At 45.1% G+C, this 19,412-nt stretch overlaps 1 protein-coding gene across 7 annotated transcripts in view; it reads right to left on the bottom strand.

Annotated features, from left to right (window-relative positions):
* Positions 1-19,412, bottom strand: part of LOC105480752 (BCL2 like 13) — a 94,770-nt gene that overhangs the window by 71,513 nt on the left and 3,845 nt on the right. For all 7 annotated transcript variants that reach the window (XR_011613873.1, XR_011613874.1, XR_011613872.1 and 4 more), the window contains exon 2: positions 6,116-6,286. Coding sequence is in view for 4 of the 7 variants with exons in the window: in XM_011739921.3 (XP_011738223.1) it covers positions 6,116-6,236 (121 nt within the window). In the remaining 3 variants the exon portion in view is untranslated. The remainder of the gene's footprint in view (positions 1-6,115; positions 6,287-19,412) is intronic.

Here is a 19,412-nt window from a genome sequence, read left to right as displayed (position 1 = left end):
AAATGGCTGGGTGCAGAGGCTAACACCTGTAATCCCAACACTTTGGGAGGCTGATGCGGGTGGATCACCTGAGGTCAGGAGTTCGAGACCAGATTGGCCAACATGGTGAAACCCTGTGTCTCCTAAAAATACAAAAATTAGCCAGGCATGGTGGTGCATGCCTGTAATCTCACCTACTAAAGGGGCTAAGCCAGGAGGATCGCTTGAACCTGGGAGGTGGAGCTTGCAGTGAGCCAAGATCGTGCCACTGCACTCCAGCCTGGGCAACAGAGCGAGACTCCGTCTCAATAAAAAAAAAAAAAAAAAATTTGCCAGGTGTGGTGGCAGGCACCTGTAATCCCAGCTACGCAGGAGGCTGAAGCAGGAGAATCACTTGAACTAGGAATAGTGGAGGTTGTTGTGAGCCAAGATCATGCCACTGTACCACTCCAACCTGGGCAACAGAGTGAGACTTCATGTCCAAAAAGAAAAGGAAAAATGTAAAAGATAATAAAAGGAAATCATTCAAACACACAATAAGGAAGATGAAGTACAGAACATGTAAATATGAAATGTTTCAAAGTAAAAATCACAATTGATTACAACTATATAAAACTGTATATACTGATGAAGATTAGAAAACAAAGAAGAACAGTTCCTCTGTGAGTTTGATGAGATTATAAATATTTGGTATCGCATGATGTTTTATGAGCTTTTAGTCATTTTGATATAATTTTGTTTAGATAGCCACCTATGTCAGGGCATTAAAATATGATTCAATTTTCAAAAGTAGAACATACCAACTAGTTACATTTAATTATTTACACTAGCTTTCTTAGGACACCATCTGTAATCCCTACTACTGAATTCCATCATTTCTGAATTCTTACTTCTACCCACTCTTAAGCTAGAATGGCAGCAGACAAATAATAGCTACCTCCATTGCTGCGGTAGAAATTTATGGATAAGAATATTCAAGAAGGCCAGATGTAATAGCTCACCCCTGTAATCCCAGCACTTTGGAAGGCCGAGGCAGAAGGATCACTTGAGCCCACGAGTTTGAGACTAGCCTGGGCAACACTGCAAGACCGTGTCTTTACAAAAAATTTAAAAATTAGCTGGGCATGGTGGTGCGCACCACCATACCCAGCTAATTTATTTTTATTTTTTATAGAGGCGGGGTTTCACCATGTAGGCTGGTTTCGAACTCGTGGGTTTATGTGATGGGCCCACCTCGGCCTCCTAAAGTGTTGGGACTACAGGTGTGAGCCATGACACCAAACCTGATGTTATATTCTAATGAAGAAGACTAATTCAGGTTTCAGTAAATGTTTGTTTGTTTTTTGAGATGGAGTCTCGCTCTGTCACCCAGGCTGGAGTGCAGTGGCACGATCTTGGCTCACTGCAACCTCCAACTCCCAGGTTCAAGCCATTCTCCTGCCTCAGCCTCCGGAGTAGCTGGGATTACAGGCGCCCGCCACCACGCCCAGCTAATTTTGTATTTTTAGTAGAGACAGGGTTTCTCCATGTGGGTCAAGGTGGTCTCGAATTCCCAGCCTCAGGTGATCCAGCTGCCTTGGCCTCCCAAAGTGCTGGGATCACTGGTGTGAGCCACCACGCCAGGCACATAATTATGCAGTTTGTCATAGTAAGTGTGAAATCTCTAAGGACAGATGGATTTCTACTTATTTACATGTACATAGTACATTTTTACTTGTACTAATGCCAATCATTTAAAATAGCAAGGTCTCAAAAAGCATTAAAAGTAATTGCTTCTGAGGGGAAAGGTTCAGCCCTTTGACTGTCAGACACTTCAAGAACCTCTGGGACAGAGGTTCAACCTTTATCCTTCACCTAGAGAAATTTTATCATAAAAAGAAAAGTTTACAACACTAGCTTAAAGTTTTTTTTTTTTTTTTTTTTTTTGAGACGGAGTCTCGCTCTGCCACCCAGGCTGGAGTGCAGTGGCCGGATCTCAGCTCACTGCAAGCTCCGCCTCCCGGGTTCACGCCATTCTCCTGCCTCAGCCTCCCGAGTAGCTGGGACTACAGGCGCCCGCCACCTCGCCCGGCTAGTTTCTTTTGTATTTTTTTAGTAGAGACGGGGTTTCACCGTATTAGCCAGGATGGTCTCGATCTCCTGAGCTCGTGATCCGCCCGTCTCGGCCTCCCAAAGTGCTGGGATTACAGGCTTGAGCCACCGCGCCCGGCCTAGCCTAAAGTTTTTTTAAAAGTACCATTAAAAAACTGAAACGTCGGCCGGGCGCGGTGGCTCAAGCCTGTAATCCCAGCACTTTGGGAGGCCGAGACGGGCGGATCACGAGGTCAGGAGATCGAGACCATCCTGGCTAACCCGGTGAAACCCCGTCTCTACTAAAAAATACAAAAAACTGGCCGGGCGAGGTGGCGGGCGCCTGTAGTCCCAGCTACTCAGGAGGCTGAGATAGGAGAATGGCGTAAACCCGGGAGGCGGAGCGTGCAGTGAGCTGAGATCCGGCCGCTGCACTCCAGCCTGGGCCACAGAGCGAGACTCCGCCTCAAAAAAAAAAAAAAAAAACTGAAATGTCGGCCAGGCACGGTGGCTCACACCTGTAATCCCAGCACTTTGGGAGGCTGAGGCAGGTGGATCACGAGGTTGGGAGTTCAAGATCAGCCTGGACAAGATGGCGAAACCCTGTCTCTACTAAAAATATAAAAATTAGCTGGGCGCAGTGGCAGGCGCCTGTAATCCCAGCTACTCAGGAGGCTGAGGCAGGAGAATTGCTTGAACCCAGGAGGCAGAAGTTGCAGTGAGCCGAGAACGTGCCACTGCACTCTAGCCTGGGTAACAAAATGAAATGTCCAGCATTATCTCCAGAGAAGTTAAGAAAAAAGAAATGGGGCCGGGTGCAGAGGCTCATGCCTGTAATCCTAGCACTTTGGGAGGCCAAAGCAGGCAGACTGCCCGAGCTCAGGAGTTCAAGACCAGCCTGGGCAACATGGTGAAGACCCGTCTCCACTAAAAAAATACAAAAAAAAAAAAAAAATTAGCTGGGCGTGGTGGCATGCGTCTGTAGTCCCAGCTACTTGGGAGGCTGAAGCAGGAGAATTGCTTGAACCCGGGAGGTGGAGGTTGCAGTGAGCCGAGATCGTGCCATTGCACTCCCACCTGACGAGAGCGAGACTCTGTCTCAAACAAAGAAGAGCAAACAAATAAGAAAAAAGAAATGGAATAATAAAAAATATTGCAAAAGTTGAAATAGTTGAATTAAATAAATGAGATGTAGACTGGGTGTGGTGGCTCACACCTGTAATCCCAGCACTTTGGGAGGCCAAGGTGGGTGGATCACTTGAGGTCCAGAGTTCAAGACCAGCCCAGCCAACGTGGCAAATCCCCATCTCTACTAAAAATACAAAAATTAGCCAGGTATGGTGGCACGGGCCACCATATAGTTCCAGCTACTTGGAGGCTGAGGCAGGAGAATCGACTGAGCCCAGAATGTGGAGGTTGCAGTGAGCTGAGATCATACTGTTACACTCCAGCCTGGGCAGAAGAGCAAGGCTCTGCCTCAATCAATCAATCAATCAATCAGTGTAGAAATAAGTCAATCTGATCAATTTATAAAAATACATTCCAAAAATAAGTTCCTCAACTGGTACAATGGATTGTCTTTAGTCAGTTTATTAAAAAATCAATTATTGTTTCTTCAAACATTCTTGAAAATGCATAACTGCACATTTCTTTGGGAAAAAACATCCAGAAATAAACCATTGTTAAACAATATTTTCCATCCCACAACTAGTGGATCTTGACTTTAAAATGTTTGTATAGGCCAGGCGCCATGAGTCGTGCCTGGAATCCCAGCACATTGGGAGGCCAAGGTGGGGGAGATCACCTGAGAACAAGAGTTCGAGACCAGCGTGGCCAATGTGGTGAAATCCCGTCTCCACTAAAAGTACAAAAATTAGTTGGGTGTAGTGGCGCGTGCCAGTAGTACCAACTACTCGGGAGGCTGAGACTCGAGAAACGCTTGAACCCAGGAGGTGGAGGATGCAGTGAGCCAAGATGGGACCACTACACTCCAGCTTGGACGACATAGCAAGACTCTTGTCTCAAAAAACATAAAATAAAAATAAATAAATGTTTGTATAAATGAAGATATCTAAGGGATTTTAATTTTCATATAAAGCTGTAGTGTAGTATCATTATCATCATGTGCATCTCTTCTCAGAACTAGACTGGAAATCCACGTTGTTGTTGTTGCTTGTCATCATTTCAGGTTTGTTTCTTGGGTTTTTTTTTTGTTTCGTTTTGTTTTCTGACAGAATCTCACTCTGTAGCCCAGGCTGGAGTGCAGTGGCGCGATGTTGGCTCACTGCAAGCTGCACCTCCCGGGTTCAAGCCATTCTCCTGCCTTGGCCTCCCGAGTAGCTGGAACTACAGGTGCCTGCCACCACGCCCAGCTAATATTTTGTATTTTTAGTAGAGACGGGGTGTCACCATGTTAGCCAGGATGGTCTCGATCTCCTGACCTCGTGAGCCGCCCGCCTCAGCCTCCCAAAGTGCTGGGATTACAGGCGTGAGCCACCGCACCCGGCCTCAGGTATTCTTTCACATTTGCCAGTTGTTGAAAATTAAAAAACAGAATATACATATAGATAAAAAATGAATTAAAATTTGCTATCTGGTGAAAAGTTTATTTAGCGGCTTAAACAGAGAAGAAGAAAGGGTGAACTGAATGATAAAAAAACGTCGGCCGGGCCTGGTAGCTCACGCCTATAATCCCAGCACTTTGGGAGGCCAAGGCTGGTGGATCACCTGAGGTCAGGAGTTTGAGACCAGCCTGGCTAACACGGTGAAACTCTGTCGCTACTAAAAATACAAAAATTAGCTGGGCGTGATGGCACGCACCTGTAATCCCAGCTACTCCGGAGGCTGAGGCAGGATAATTGCTTGAACCAGGAGTCAGAGGTTGCAGTGAGCCAAGATCGCCACTGCACTCCAGCCTGGCAACAGAACGAGACTCCACCTCAAAAAATTAAAATAAAAAAAGAAATGTCAACCAGGCGCGGTGGCTCACGCCTGTAATCCCAGCATTTTGGGAGGCTGAGATGGGTGGATCACGAGGTCAGAAGATCAAGACCATCCTGGCTAACACAGTGAAACCCCACCTCTATCAAAAATACAAAAAAAAAGTTAGCCAGGCATGGTGGCATGCGCCTGTAGTCCCAGCTACTCAGAAGGCTGAGACAGAAGAATCGCTTGAACCCAGGAGGCGGAGGTTGCAGTGAGCTGAGATCGTGTCACTGTACTCCAGCCTGGGCAACAGAACAAGACTCCATCTCAAAAAAGAAAAACAGAAATGTCACAGAGGGTTTCACAAACAGACAAATGGAGATAAACTAGGAAAATGATAGTGAGATATGGAGGAATAGACAGGATCATGTACATGTTCTATGAACAGTATGGCCAACATGGCAAAACCTCATCTCTACTAAAAATATAAAAATTAGCTGGGTGTGGTGGTGCGCACCTGTAATCCTAGCTACTCGGGAGGCTGAGGCAGAATCGCTTGAACGAAGAAGGTGAAGGTCACAGTGAGCCAAGATCATGCCACTGCACTCTAGCCTTAGAGAGAGAGTGAGACTCCGTCTCAAAAAAAAAAAAAAAACTTTTTTTTTTTTTTGCTCCTGGAAATGGAAAGAATGGCATAACAGTTATTCTTTTTTTGTTTGTTTGTTTGTTTTTTGAGACAGAGTCTCACTTTACTGCCCAGGCTGGAGTGCAGTGGTGTGATCTTTGTTCACTGCAACCTCTGCCTCCTGGGTTCAAGCGATTCTCCTGCCTCAGCCTCCTGAGAAGCTGGGACTACAGGCGCATGCCATCATGCCCAACTAATTTTTGTATTATTAGTAGAGGCAGGGTTTCGCCATGTTGGCCAGGCTGGTCTCAAATTCCTGACTTCGTGATCTGCCCACACTGGCCTCCCAAAGCGCTGGCACAACAGGCGTGAGCCACCGCGCCCAGCCATAACAGGTTATTCTTACAGGCTTATTAGTACTATTTGATAACCATACATATAAATTAGATACATACACTTTTATATATAAAGTTCTTGTTACAATTTACTACAACCACCATAAGCCAAAGATAATACCTTGGGGTGAGGAAAGATGTTGCTCTTGCAGCTTCTCTTGAGAGAGGAGTCCCAAGTAGCTGAGAACAACATACTTTGTTTCATAGTGAAATCCCAGAGGCACAGTAGAAGAGGACGCCATTGAATTGGCTGGTGAGGCTCCAAAAAGGTCTACTTATGGATGTGTAAAACCTAAGAACAGAAAAGTAATGTTTTCAGTTTAAAGTTTATTACATGCCACTTTAAGTTGTTTCACACCAAAATGTCTTGTGCAACTCTTGGAGTGTTCTTTTTTTTTTTTTTTTTGAGGTGGAGTCTCACTCTTGCTGCTCAGGCTGGAGTGCAGTGGCGCAATCTCAGCTCACCGCAACCTCTGCCTCCCGGGTTCAAGCCACTGCACTTCAGCCTGGCGACAGAGTAAGACTCCGTCTCAAAAAAAAGTATTGCACATACAATTACATGCAGTACACAATACTTGATAATATTAGATGACTTACTGGTTTATGTATTTACTACACTTATTGTTAGAGTGTACTCCTACCTATTAAAAAAAAAAAAAAAGTGAACTGTAAAAGTCTCAGGGCAGGTGGTCCTCCAGGAGGGATTCCAGAAAAAGGCATTGTTACTGGAAATGTCAACTCCATGGGTGTTACTGCCCCTGAAAACTGTCCAGTGGGACAAGGTTAGGAGGTGGAAGACAGTGATATTAATAATTCTGACTCTGTGTAGGCCTAGGCTAATGAGTCTGTTTGTATCTTAGTTTTTAGGAAAACAGTTTAAAAGGAAAAGAAAAAAAAAAAAGAAAACCAAAAAAAAAAAAAACTTATTAAATAAGGACATAGGCAATGCATGGTGGCTCACACATGTAATCCCAGAACTTTAGAAGGCTGAGGTGGGAATTCAGGACCCCACTGCTTGAGGCCAGGAGTTCAGGACCAGCCTGGGCAATATATCAAGACTCCATCTCTACAAAAATATTTAAAACATTAGCTGGGCGTGGTAGGGCCTGCCCATGGTCCCAGCTACTCAGGAAGCTGAGGCAGGAGGATTGCTTGAGCCGAGGAGGTCAAGACTGCAGTGAGTTACAACTGCACCACTGCACAGCAGCCTGGGAAACAGTGCAAGACCCTGTCTTAAAAAAAGAGAAGACAGGGGCCGGGCACAGTGGCTCACACCTGTAATCTCAGCACTTTGGGAGGCTGAGGCGGGCAGATCACAAGGTCAGGAGATTGAGACCATCCTGGCTAACACGGTGAAACCCTGTCTCTACTAAAAGTACAAAAAATTAGCCGGGCATGGTAGCGGGCGCCTGTAATCCCAGCTACTCGGGAGGCTAAGGCAGGAGAATAGCGTGAACCAGGGAGGCAGAGCTTGCAGTGAGCCAAGATCACAACACTGCACTCCAGCCTGGGCGAAAGAGCGAGACTCCGTCTCAAAAAAAAAAAAGAGAGAGAGAGAGAAGACAAAAAGCTAGGTGTGCTGGCTCATATCTGTAATCTCAGCACTTTGGGAGGCAGAGGCAGGTAGATTGCTTGAAACCAGCGTGACAACATGGTAAAATCTTGTCTCTACACAAATTTTAAAAATTAGCCAGGTATCTGGTGCACACCTATAATCCCAGCTACTTGGAAGCTGAGATGGGATGATTGCTTGAGCCCAGGAGGTAGAGGCTGCAGTGAGTCATGATCACACCACTGTACTCCAGCCTAAGTAACAGAGCAACACCCTGTCTCAATAACTAAAACAAAAAGAAATAGAAGATAAAGCTTTTCGGTAACTTTTTGTGTGTTCATTCAACACACATTTTTTAAGCTGCAAGGTACTCTATAGGCATTAGACATACACAAATATGATAAATCACCAGACCTCAGGAGTTTTCAAACAGAGGTAAACAAAAATACATGTAACAAAAACACAGACTGGAAAAAGAGGCAATGCTGGCAAAATTTAAGATCTGTGATAAGCAAACTAAGATAAATATCCTAGAATGATAAACAATTTTTAAAAATACAAGCAGAATTTGAAATATACAGAATAAAAAGGCTATAGATATAAGTGGCTGGCACAGTGGCTCATGCTTATAATTCCAACACTGTGGAAGGCCAAGGCAGGAGGATCACTTGAGGTCAGGAATTCAACACCAGCCTGGACATCACGGTGAGACCCTGTCTCTACAAAAAATAAAATTAGCCCTGGGTGTGGTGGCATGCACCTGTAGTCCTAGCTACTTGGGAGGCTGATAAGGCAGGAGGATCACTTGAGCCCAGGAGCTTGAGGTTACAGGGAGCTATGATCACATACCAATGCACTCCAGCCTGGGTGACAAAGCAGGACCATGTCTTAAAAAAAAAAAAAAAAAATCATACTGGAGGTGGTAAGGAAGACAGACTGGAGAGTAGAGGCAAGGAGACAAGTTAGGAGAATATGGAAAAACCTCAGCAAGAGATATAAGAAGGCATGAACTAGCATAGGAACAGAACACTGAAAAGGGAGGATGGATAGGAAAAAGGTTAGGAATTCAAAGATCTGTTGGTTAACTCAGTGAGTGACCGACCCAGGAAGCTGTAAGGTAAGTGGTATTACTCCTATTTCTCAAACCAGATAATATAGGAAGAGCTAGTTTGGGGAAAGATAAGGAAATCACTTTAGGGTATACAGACAGTCCCCGACTTACGACAGTTTGGCTTACAATTTTTTCACTTTATGATGGCAGTGCGAACAGGATATGCATTCAGTAGAAACTGAACTTCAACTATCCATACAACCACTCTGTTTTTTCACTTTCAATACGGTATTCAAGAAATTTGATGGCCGGGTGCAGTGGCTCATGTCTGCAACCCCACATGTTGGGAGGCTGAGGCAGGTGGATTACCTGAGGCCAGGAGTTCAAGATCAGCTTGGCCAACATGGCAAAATCCCATCTCTAGTAAAAATACAAAAATTAGCCAGTCGTGGTGGCGTGTGACTGTAGTCCCAGCTACTTGGGAGGCTGAGACAGGAGAATTGTTTGAACCTGGGAGGAAGAGGCTGAAGTGAGCTGAGATCACACCACTGCACTCCAGCTTGGGCAACAAGAACAAGACTCTGTCTCAAAAAAAAAAAAAGAAATTTGATAAGATATTCAACACTTTACTATAAAATAGTTTTATATTTCATGATTTTACACAGCTGCAGGCTAATGTGTTTTAAGCACACTTAAATGTGCTTAATGTGTGGTTGGGAACAGTGGTTCACATCTGTAATCCTAGCACTTTGGGAGGCCAAGGCAGAGGGATCACTTGAGCTTAGGAGTTTGAGACAAGCCTGGGCAACATGGCAAAATCCCATTTCTACAAAAAATTTTAAAAAAACATTTTTTGCTTAATGTGTTTTAAACATAGGCTGTTATATTTGGTAGGTGTATTACATGCATTTTCAACATATATTTTACACTTACAAAGGGTTTGTCAGGATGTAACCCCACTGTAAGTTCAGGGGCATCTAAACTGAATTTTCAAGTACCTACAGGTCATCCAGATAGTGATACAGAATAAGCAGTTGGATATAAAGGTCTTTAAGAGGCAGGGAGTGGTGGCTCACGCCTGTAATCCCATCACTTTGGGAGGCCCAGGTAGGTGGATCACGAGGTCAGGAGATCGAGACCATCCTGGCTAGCACAGTGAAGCCCTGTCTCTACTGAAAATAGACAAAATTAGCCGGGCGTGATGGGGGGCACCTGTAGTCCCAGCTGCTCAGGAGGCTGAGGCAGGAGAATCACTTGAACCCAGGAGGCCAAGCTTGCAGTGAACCGAGATTGCGCCACTGCACTCTAGCCTGGGTGACAGAGTGAGACGCCGTATCAAAAAAAAAAAAAAAAGAAAGAAAGAGGTCTAGCCTGGAGATACAAAATTCTAAGTATTCTTTGTAAATATAAGTCAACTGAATTACCTAAAAAGCGTGAATGGCCAGGAGCAGTGGCTCACGCCTCTAATCCCAGCACTTTGGGAGGCCAAGGCAGGCAGATCACAAGGTCAAGAGTTCAAGACCATCCTGGCCAACATGGTGAAGCCCTGTCTCTATTAGCTGGGCATGGTGGTACATGCCTGTAATCCCAGCTACTTGGGAGACTGAGGCAGGAGAACTGCTTGAACTGGGACCCAGGAGGCAGAGGTTGCAGTGAGTTGAGAGTGCGCCACTGCACTCCAGCCTGGGCTACAGAGCAAGATCCTGTCTTTTTAAAAAAAAAAAAAAGTGAATGGAGAACAATGATTTTCAATGGGAGGGGTGTGTCAAAATAGCAGGAGAAGTATAGTTTGTAAAAGAATATTCAATATACTTTCAGACTTAGAAAACGAAAATCACCTATTATTTTCAGACTACAGACTATAGAAGGTAAGGCTCAGTAAATTTTCAATCTTGTTTGCAGCAGTGATTCTCAGTGCTGGGACAAGAAGGAAAAGAACATGCCTCCCACCGCCAACGCCACCAGAATAGAAGCCAGGGAAAATTTTTTTTTTGAGACAGAGTCTTGCTCTGTCACCCAGGTTGGAGTGCAGTGGTGCGATCTCAGCTCACAGCAACCTCTGCCTCCCAGGTTCAGGCCACTCTCCTGCCTCCGCCTCCGGAGCACCTGGGACTAGAGGCGCCCGTCACCATGCCGGCTGATTTTTTTTTTTTTTTTTTTTTTTGAGATGGAGTCATGCTCTGTCGCCCAGGCTGGAGTGCAGTGGCCGGATCTCAGCTCACTGCAAGCTCCGCCTCCCGGGTACACGCCATTCTCCTGCCTCAGCCTCCCAAGTAGCTGGGACTACAGGCGCCCGCCACTTCGCCCGGCTAGTTTTTTGTATTTTTTAGTAGAGACAGGGTTTCACCGTGTTAGCCAGGATGGTCTCGATCTCCTGAGCTCGTGATCCGCCCATCTCGGCCTCCCAAAGTGCTGGGATTACAGGCTTGAGCCACCGCGCCCGGCCGGTGATTTTTTTTTTTTTTTAAGTAGAGATGGGGTTTCACCATGTTAGCCAGGATGGTCTCGATCTCCTGACCTCGTGATCCACCCACCTCGGCCTCCCAAAGTGCTGGGATTACTGGCGTGAGCCACCGTGCCCAGCCTGGGAAATTTTTATTTACCTTATTTTAATAAAGGAGACATGGGTTACAAAATATGTTCAGAAATACTGGTATAATCTTAAAAAGAACACAATAGAATTCACTAACATTTAAGGGGTAGTCAAAAGATGAGAAGCTGGAAGAGCAACCCTTTCAGTCCAGATTGAAACAGAAAGGTAGAAAGAAAACCAGGAAAGACTGTGATCACAGAAGTCAGGGAGGCACTTCAATAAGAAGGCAGTGAACAACTGTGTCAAACGTAGTAACATGTCAAGAAGAATGAAAATAAGAAGAGTCAGCCAGGCACAGTGGCTCACGCCTGTAATGCCAGTACTTTGGGAGGCTGAGGCAGGCGGATCACCTGAGGTCAGGAGTTCAAAACCAGCCTGGCCAACATGGTGAAACCCCATCTCTACAAAAATACAAAAATTAGCTGAGCATGATGGCGGGTGCCTGTAATCCCAGCTACTCAGGAGGCTGAGGCAGGAGAATTGCTCAGAGCAGGGAGGCGGAAGTTGCAGTGGGCCAGGATCACGCCATTGCACTCCAGCTTGGATGACACAGCAAAGCTTCATCTCAAAAAAAAAAAAAAAAAAAAAAAAAAACAGAAAAAAACAAAAAAGAAAGAAAGAAAAAAAAGGGGGGAAGAACAGACAATTAATAACATTAATAACAATCTAAGCTTTTAGAAGTCTCTTCGGCGGCCAGGCATGATGGCTCACACCTGTAATCCCAGCACTCTGGGAGGCTGAGGTGGGTGGATCACCTGAGGTCAGGAGTTCAAGACCAGCCTGGCCAACATGGTGAAACTCTGTCTCTACTAAAAATACAAAAATTAGCCGGGTGTGGTAGCAGGTGCCTGTAATCCCAGCTACTCAGGAGGCTAAGGCAGGAGAATCACTTGAACCTGGGAGGCAGAGGTTGCAGTGAGCCGAGATCGTGTCACTGCCCTATAGCCTGGGTGACAGACCAAGACTCCATCTCAAAAAAAAAAAAGTCTCTTTAGCAACAACACTCTTTTGCTAAAAAATAAAAAATAAAAGTCTCAGTATTTCTTTGGTGACAGGAATAAGAAAGTATTTATTTTTGAATAAATGCTTTAAAGAATTGGCCAGGCGTGGTGGCTCACACCTGTAATCCCAGCACTTTGGGAGGCTGAGGCAGGCGGATCACCTGAGGTCAAGAGTTCGAGACCAGCCTGGGCAACCTGGTGAAATCCCATCCCTACTAAAATACAAAAATTAGCTAGGCATGGTTGCGTGTGCCTATAATACCAGCCACTCTGGAGGCTGTGGCAAGAGAATTGCTTGAGTCTGGGAGGTGGAAGTTGCAGTGAGCCAAAATCACGTCACTGCACTCCAGCCTGTGTGACAGAGCTAGACGCTAGACTCCATTTACCCCATCCCCCCAAAAAATTGATGAGCCGAGAACAGGTTCATGCCCATAATCCCAATACTGTGGGAGGCTGAGGCAGGAAGCTAGCTTGATCCCAGGAGATTGAGGCTGCAGTGAGCCTGTGATAATGCCACTGCACTCCGGCCTGAGTGACAGGGTAACACCCTGTCTCTAATTAAAAGAAAAAAAAAATTGATGTTCTCTGATTTGTTGTATTCAAATTTCTTTTTTTTTTTTTTTTTTTTTTGAGATGGAGTCTGGCTCTGTCGCCCAGGCTGGAGTGCAGTGGCCGGATCTCAGCTCACTGCAAGCTCCGCCTCCCGGGTTTACGCCATTCTCCTGCCTCAGCCTCCCGAGTAGCTGGGACTACAGGCACCCGCCACCTCGCCCGGCTAGTTTTTTTTTTGTAATTTTTAGTAGAGATGGGATTTCACCGTGTTCGCCAGGATCGTCTCCATCTCCTGACCTCGTGATCTGCCCGTCTCGGCCTCCCAAAGTGCTGGGATTACAGGCTTGAGCCACCGCGCCCGGCCTCAAATTTCTTGTATTTACCAAGAATCCATATCGCTGAAGTTGATTACCAACCCAAAAGCCAGAGACAAACTACAAATCACCGAGTTTCCAAATTTGATTTTTAGCGTAATGTTCTCCAAATTTTCTTGTAAAACCTGATTGTCTAATTATAAATGTAATCTTAATCATGAATTTCATTATCTTCTATCTTTAACTCTATATGTTAAAGCCCATATATGTATATATTTGAAGGATTATATTTATTCGTTTAAATCTAGTATAGAGTTTTCAGACTTTAAATGCATATTTGTCATTCTAGTTATAAACATACCAGACCTACAGTATAAAATATCCATTCAGTATTTTTTTTTTAATTAAAATTTTTTTTTTTTGAGACGGAGTCTCGCTCTGTTGCCCAGGCTGTAGTGCAGTGGCGCGATCTCAGCTCACTGCAAGCTCCACCTCCCAGGTTCACGCCATTCTCCTGCCTCAGCCTCCCAAGTAGCTGGGACTATAGGCGCCCGCCACCATGCCCAGCTGTTTTTTTTTGTATTTTTAGTAGAGACAGGGTTTCACCGTGTTAGCCAGGATGGTCTCGATCTCCTGACCTCGTGATCCACCCGCCTCGGCCTCCCAAAGTGCTGGGATTACAGATGTGAGCCACTGCACCCGGCCTAATTTTTAAATTTTTTATAGAGATGGAGTCTCACTATGCTGCCTCAGCTGGTCTCAAACTCCAGGCCCCAAGTGATCCTCCCACTTTAGCCTCCCAAATTGCTGGGATTACAAGCGTGAGCCACCATATCTGGCCCCAACTTCTAATTTAGCTTGAGCTTCCAGTTGTGTAGCAACGAACCAGCTCCTTCAGGCCTATGGTTAAATGGGGGAAAAGTCACATCCCAAGAACACTATTATATAACTAGCACATTTGTATTAAATTATAGGGCAAAGGTATTCACAATATGCCAAGTGTAAACTCCACAGCACTACTACAGGGTCAGGTCTCTAAGCACAAAATGGGAGGGAAACCCACTTCCTTTGCAACATGCTGCAGTGTCTAATAAATATATTGCACAATGGACTTTTGCATTTTTTTTTTTTGAGACAGAGTCTCTCTGTCACCCAGGCTAGAGTGCAGTGGCACGACCTTGGCTCACTGCAACCTCCGCCTCCTGGGTTCAAGCGATTCTTCTGCCTTGGCCTCCCAAGTAGCTGGGACTACAGGGGTGTGTCACCAAGCCCGGCTAATTTTTTGTAATTTTTGGTAGAGACAGGGTTCACCGTGTTAGCCAGGATGTTCTCTATCTCCTGACCTCCTGATCCACCCACCACAGCCTCCCAAAGTGGTGGGATTATAGGCATAAGCCACCGTGCCTGGATGGACTTCAGCATTTCTAATAAACATCATATATAAATTACATCTTCATGACACTGTTTCTAAAGCATTTTTCTTTTCTTTTTCTTTTTTTTTTTTTTTTTTTGAGACGGAGTCTCGCTCTGTCGCCCAGGCTGGAGTGCAGTGGTGTGATCTCAGCTCACTGCAAGCTCCGCCTCCTAGGTTCAGGCCATTCTCCTGCCTCAGCCTCCCAAGTAGCTGGGACTACAGACACCCGCCACCTCGCCCGGCTAATTTTCTGTATTTTTAGTAAAGACAGGGTTTTACCGTGTTAGCCAGGACAGTCTCGATCTCTCAACCTCGTGATCCCCCTGCCTTAGCCTCCCAAAGTGCTGGGATTACAGGCGTGAGCCACCATGCCTGGCCAATAGTCTCAATTTTATAGATGGAGGAACAAGAACAATTTATTTGCCTAAAATCATACACTAGTTAACATCACAACCACTTAATTGGGTACACCATCTTCACTTCCTCTTAGCCCTTAACTGTATTTATTCAACACATATTTACTGCATGCCAGGCAATGTACTAGGTGAGAGGAATGCAGAAGTGAAAACACTAACACTAATAATACGGGACGATACGGTAGCAAAACAAGGTGGTTTTCATAGTATCACAGACCCAGAGTACTGAAAGAAGCAAATTTGTCAGTTTTGAGAACGGATGGGGGAAAAAACAAAAAGCTAGATTGGATGAAAAGTAATTATGAGCTGGGATCATCATCTAAAGCTTTTGTAGAAGCAAGGGACAAGGGGCTCAAGTCCATCCCACTATAAGCTCACCAACAGACTATTTCATATCTAAAAGGCAGATATTTAGGCCAAGCATGATGGCTCATGCTTGTAATCCCAGCACTTTGGGAGGCCAAGGCAGGCAGATCACGAGGTCAGGAGTTCGAGACCAGCCTGGCCAACACAGTGAAACCCCGTCTCCACTAAAAATACAAAAATTAGGCAAGGTGCAGTGGCTCACACCTGTAATCCCAGCACTTTGGGAGTCCGAGGCGGGCGGATTACAAGGCCAGGAGATCGAGACCATCCTGGCTAACACGGTGAAATCCCGTCTCTACTAAAAATACAAAAAAATTAGCCAGGCTTGATGGCAGGCGCCTGTAGTCCCAGCTACTCGAGTGGCTGAGGCAGGAGAATGGCGTGAACCCGGGAGACAGAGCTTGCAGTGAGCCAAGATCGCGCCACTGCACTCCAGCCTGCACGACAAGAGCGAGACTCGTCTCAAAAAAAAAAAAAAAAATACAAAAACTAGCTGGACATGGTGGCAGGTGCCTGTAATCCCATTTACTCTGGAGGCTGAAGCAGGAGAATCACTTGAACCCGGGAAATGGAGGCTGCAGTGAGCCGAGATCGCACCACTGCACTCCAGCCCGGGCAACAAGAGCAAAACTGTCTCAAAAAAAAACCAAAAAACAGAAACTGCTATAATTTGTACAATTCAAACTATTAAACATATTATGTAACCCATCTGTTTCTTTCTGTGCCTTACTCTTTTCACTTTGTTCCTCTATTAAGTTTCAAGTAGAGTTGTCCCTTGGTACCCATATGGGATTGGTTCCAGGATACTTGCGGATTCCAAAATCCTCAGATGCTCAAGTTCCTCATACAAAATGGTGTGGTATTTGTGTATAACCTACTCACTTCCTTCTTCTCATATACTTTTCAGTCATTTCTAGATTACTTACAATACCTAACACAATGTAAATACCATTTAAATAGCTGTTATACTGTATTGGTATCATTTGTATTGTTTTTAGTTATTTGTGTTTTCTCCCCCAAATATTCTCCAATTGAGATTGGTGGAATCTGCAGAGATATAGAAACTGGATAAAGAAAGCTAACTGTGGCTGCAGCCAGCCAGACAGCCTAAGGAAACCTAGAGTAACCTCATGCTGTGTTTATGTATTCATTTGTCATCATCTCCAAAACCAACCACAAGTAAAACATCCATGAACCTTCAACAACAAATATACATCATCCACAATTCTACAACATATGGCTTATTTTCTTTTTTAAACTAGATTTCTATTACAAGTACCAGTCCAAGTTCCAGAATGCTACCAGTGCTGATTATATTATAGGAATTAGACACATTTTATGAAACATAATCAGAAGGTACACAGCAGCTATTAAATCCTACTATAAGCTGGGCACGGGGGCTCATGCCTATACTTCCCAGCACTTTAGGAAGACGAGGTGGCTGGATCACTTGAGGCCAGGAGTTGGAGACCGGCCTGGCCAACATGGCGAAACCCCATCTCTACTAAAAATATAAAAATTAGCCAGGCGTGGTGGCATGTCCCTGTAATCCCAGCTACTCAGGAGGCTGAGGCATGAGAATGACTTGAACCAAGAAAGCAGAGGTTGCAGTGAGCCTAGATTGCACCACTGCACTCCAGCCTGGGCGACAGAGGGAGACTCTGTCTCAAAAAAAAAACAAAAAAACCTACTATTAGTTCTTATGTAAAGCAAACATGCAGCAACATGAAAGTCTTTTGTATGTTTCCCAAACTTGTCCCATCAAATTACCTTGGATGCCTTTTAAAAAAGACATTCCTAAACCGGGTGTAGTGGCTCATGCCTGTAATCCCAGCACTTTGGGAAGCCAAGGCGGGCGGATCACAAGGTGAGGAGATCGAGACCATCCTGGCCAACATGGTGAAACCCTGTCTCTACTAAAAATACAAAAATTAGCTGGGCATGGTGCACACGCTTGTAGTCCCAGCTACTTCGGAGACTGAGAGAGGAGAATCGCTTGAACCTGGGAGGCAGAGGTTGCAGTGAGCTGAGATAGTGAAACTGCACTCCAGCCTGGTGACAGAGTAAGAATCCATCTCAAAAAAAAAAAAGAATTATTAAATACTCCAATAATACAGAGTTGAACACAACTATAATCCCAGTTTATAAAGAAAAAAATAAAAATTCACATTCGATAAATCCATCGTAAATCAAAAATCTGTAATTTTAAACATTAATAGACCAGGCGAAGTTGCTCACGCCTGTAATCCTAGCACTTTGGGAGGCCAGGCAGGCAGATCACCTAAGGTCAGGAGTTTGAGACCAGCCTGGCCAACATGGTGAAACCCCATCTCTACTAAAAATACAAAAATAAGCAGGGTGTGGTAGCGTGCATCTGCATTCCCAGCTACTCAGGAGGCTGAGCCAGAAGAATCGCTTGAACCCAGGAAGCGGAGGTTGCAATGAACCGACATCGCACCACTGCACTCCAGCCTGGACAACAGAGTGAGATTCTGTCTCAAAATAAAAAAGTAGGCTGGGCGCAGTGGCTCATGCCTGTAATCCTAGCACTCTGGGAGGCCAAGGTGGGTGGATCACGAGGTCAGGAGATTGGGACCATCCTGGCTAACACGGTGAAACCCTGTCTCTACTAAAAACACAAAAAATTAGCCAGGCGTGGTGGTTGGCGCCTGTAATCTCAGCTACTCGGGAGGCTGAGGCAGGAGAATTGCTTGAACCTGGGAGGTGGAGCTTGCAGTACGCTGAGATCTCGCCACTGCACTCCAGCCTGGGCAACAGAGCGAGACTCCATCACAAAAAATGAATAAATTAATTAAATTAAAATTAAATAAAAAAGCAAACTTAACAACAACAACAACAAAAATTAAGCTTCTTGGGCCGGGAACGGTGGCTCACGCCTGTAATCCCAGCACTTTGGGAGGCCGAGACGGGCGGATCACGAGGTCAGGAGATGGAGACCATCCTGGCTAACATGGTGAAACCCCGTCTCTACTAAAAATACAAAAATTAGCCGGGCGCAGTGGCAGGCGCCTGTAGTCCCAGCTACACGGGAGGCTGAGGCAGGAGAATGGCGTGAACCCAGGAGGCGGAGCTTGCAGTGAGTGGAGATCAGGCCACTGCCCTCCAGCCTGGGTGACAGAACAAGACTCCATCTCAAAAAAAAAAAAATTAAGTTTCTTGGTTATCAGCTCTTTAGTCTCATCACTCACCGGTGGCTTGAATAGGGAATTTTTTTTAGGTTCCACAAGTTAACATGGAGTCCAAAGCTATTTTCTAATCCATGCTTTACCAGCTCCTACTGAATTCTAGGACTTTCTCTGAAAGAGTGTAAAATAATCCTAATAAAAATTACGAAATGGCCGGGTGCGGTGGCTCACACCTGTAATCCCAGCACTTTGGGAGGCTTAAGGTGGGCGGATTACCTGAGGTCGGGAGTGAAGACCTCACAAGAGTGAAACTCCATCTCAAAAAAAAATTATGAAATGGCAAAATATTCACCCCACCCATCTGAAAAATGCAACTGGACAAGTATCATTTTTAAAACCCACCAGACACTAGAACTCTAGTTCTACTCCCTTTCCAATTAAAACAGGCCTAATTGTTCAATCCTGTGTTAAGAGCTACCCAAAAATATTTTCACTTAGACGTTGGCATTTGCAGATAATTCACAGATGACTGCCTTACTTTCATCCTGTCCTAAATAATCTGACTTTCACAATAATGAGGCTTCCTGTATATGGCTTGTGTAAAATGAGAACATAAAATTCAGTTACTCTGTTCCACTTCTAGATATGTACCAGAGAAAAATGAAAACACATGTCTACACAAAAATTTGCACATGAATGCTCAAAGCAGCATTACAGACCAGGCGTGGTGGCTCATGCATATAATCCCAGCACTTTGGGAGGCAGAGGCAGGAGGATCACTTGAGTCCAACAATTTCAGACCAGCCTGGGCAACATGGCAAAACCCCATCTCTACAAAAAATACAAAAAAAATTAGCTGGGTATGGTGGTGTGTGCCTGTAGTCCCAGTTACTCAGGATGCTGAGGCAGGAGAATCGCTTGAACCCAGGAGACAGAGGTTGCGGTGAGCTGAGATGGCGCTATTGCACTCCAGCCTGGGCAACAAGAGTGAAACGCCATCTCAAAAAAAAAAA

This window comes from Macaca nemestrina, chromosome 15 (genome assembly GCF_043159975.1).
Source record: "Macaca nemestrina isolate mMacNem1 chromosome 15, mMacNem.hap1, whole genome shotgun sequence".
Lineage (NCBI taxonomy): Eukaryota > Metazoa > Chordata > Mammalia > Primates > Cercopithecidae > Macaca > Macaca nemestrina.
The sequence above is the reverse complement of the archived record's forward strand: the minus strand, read 5'-3'. Positions and strand labels throughout refer to the sequence as shown.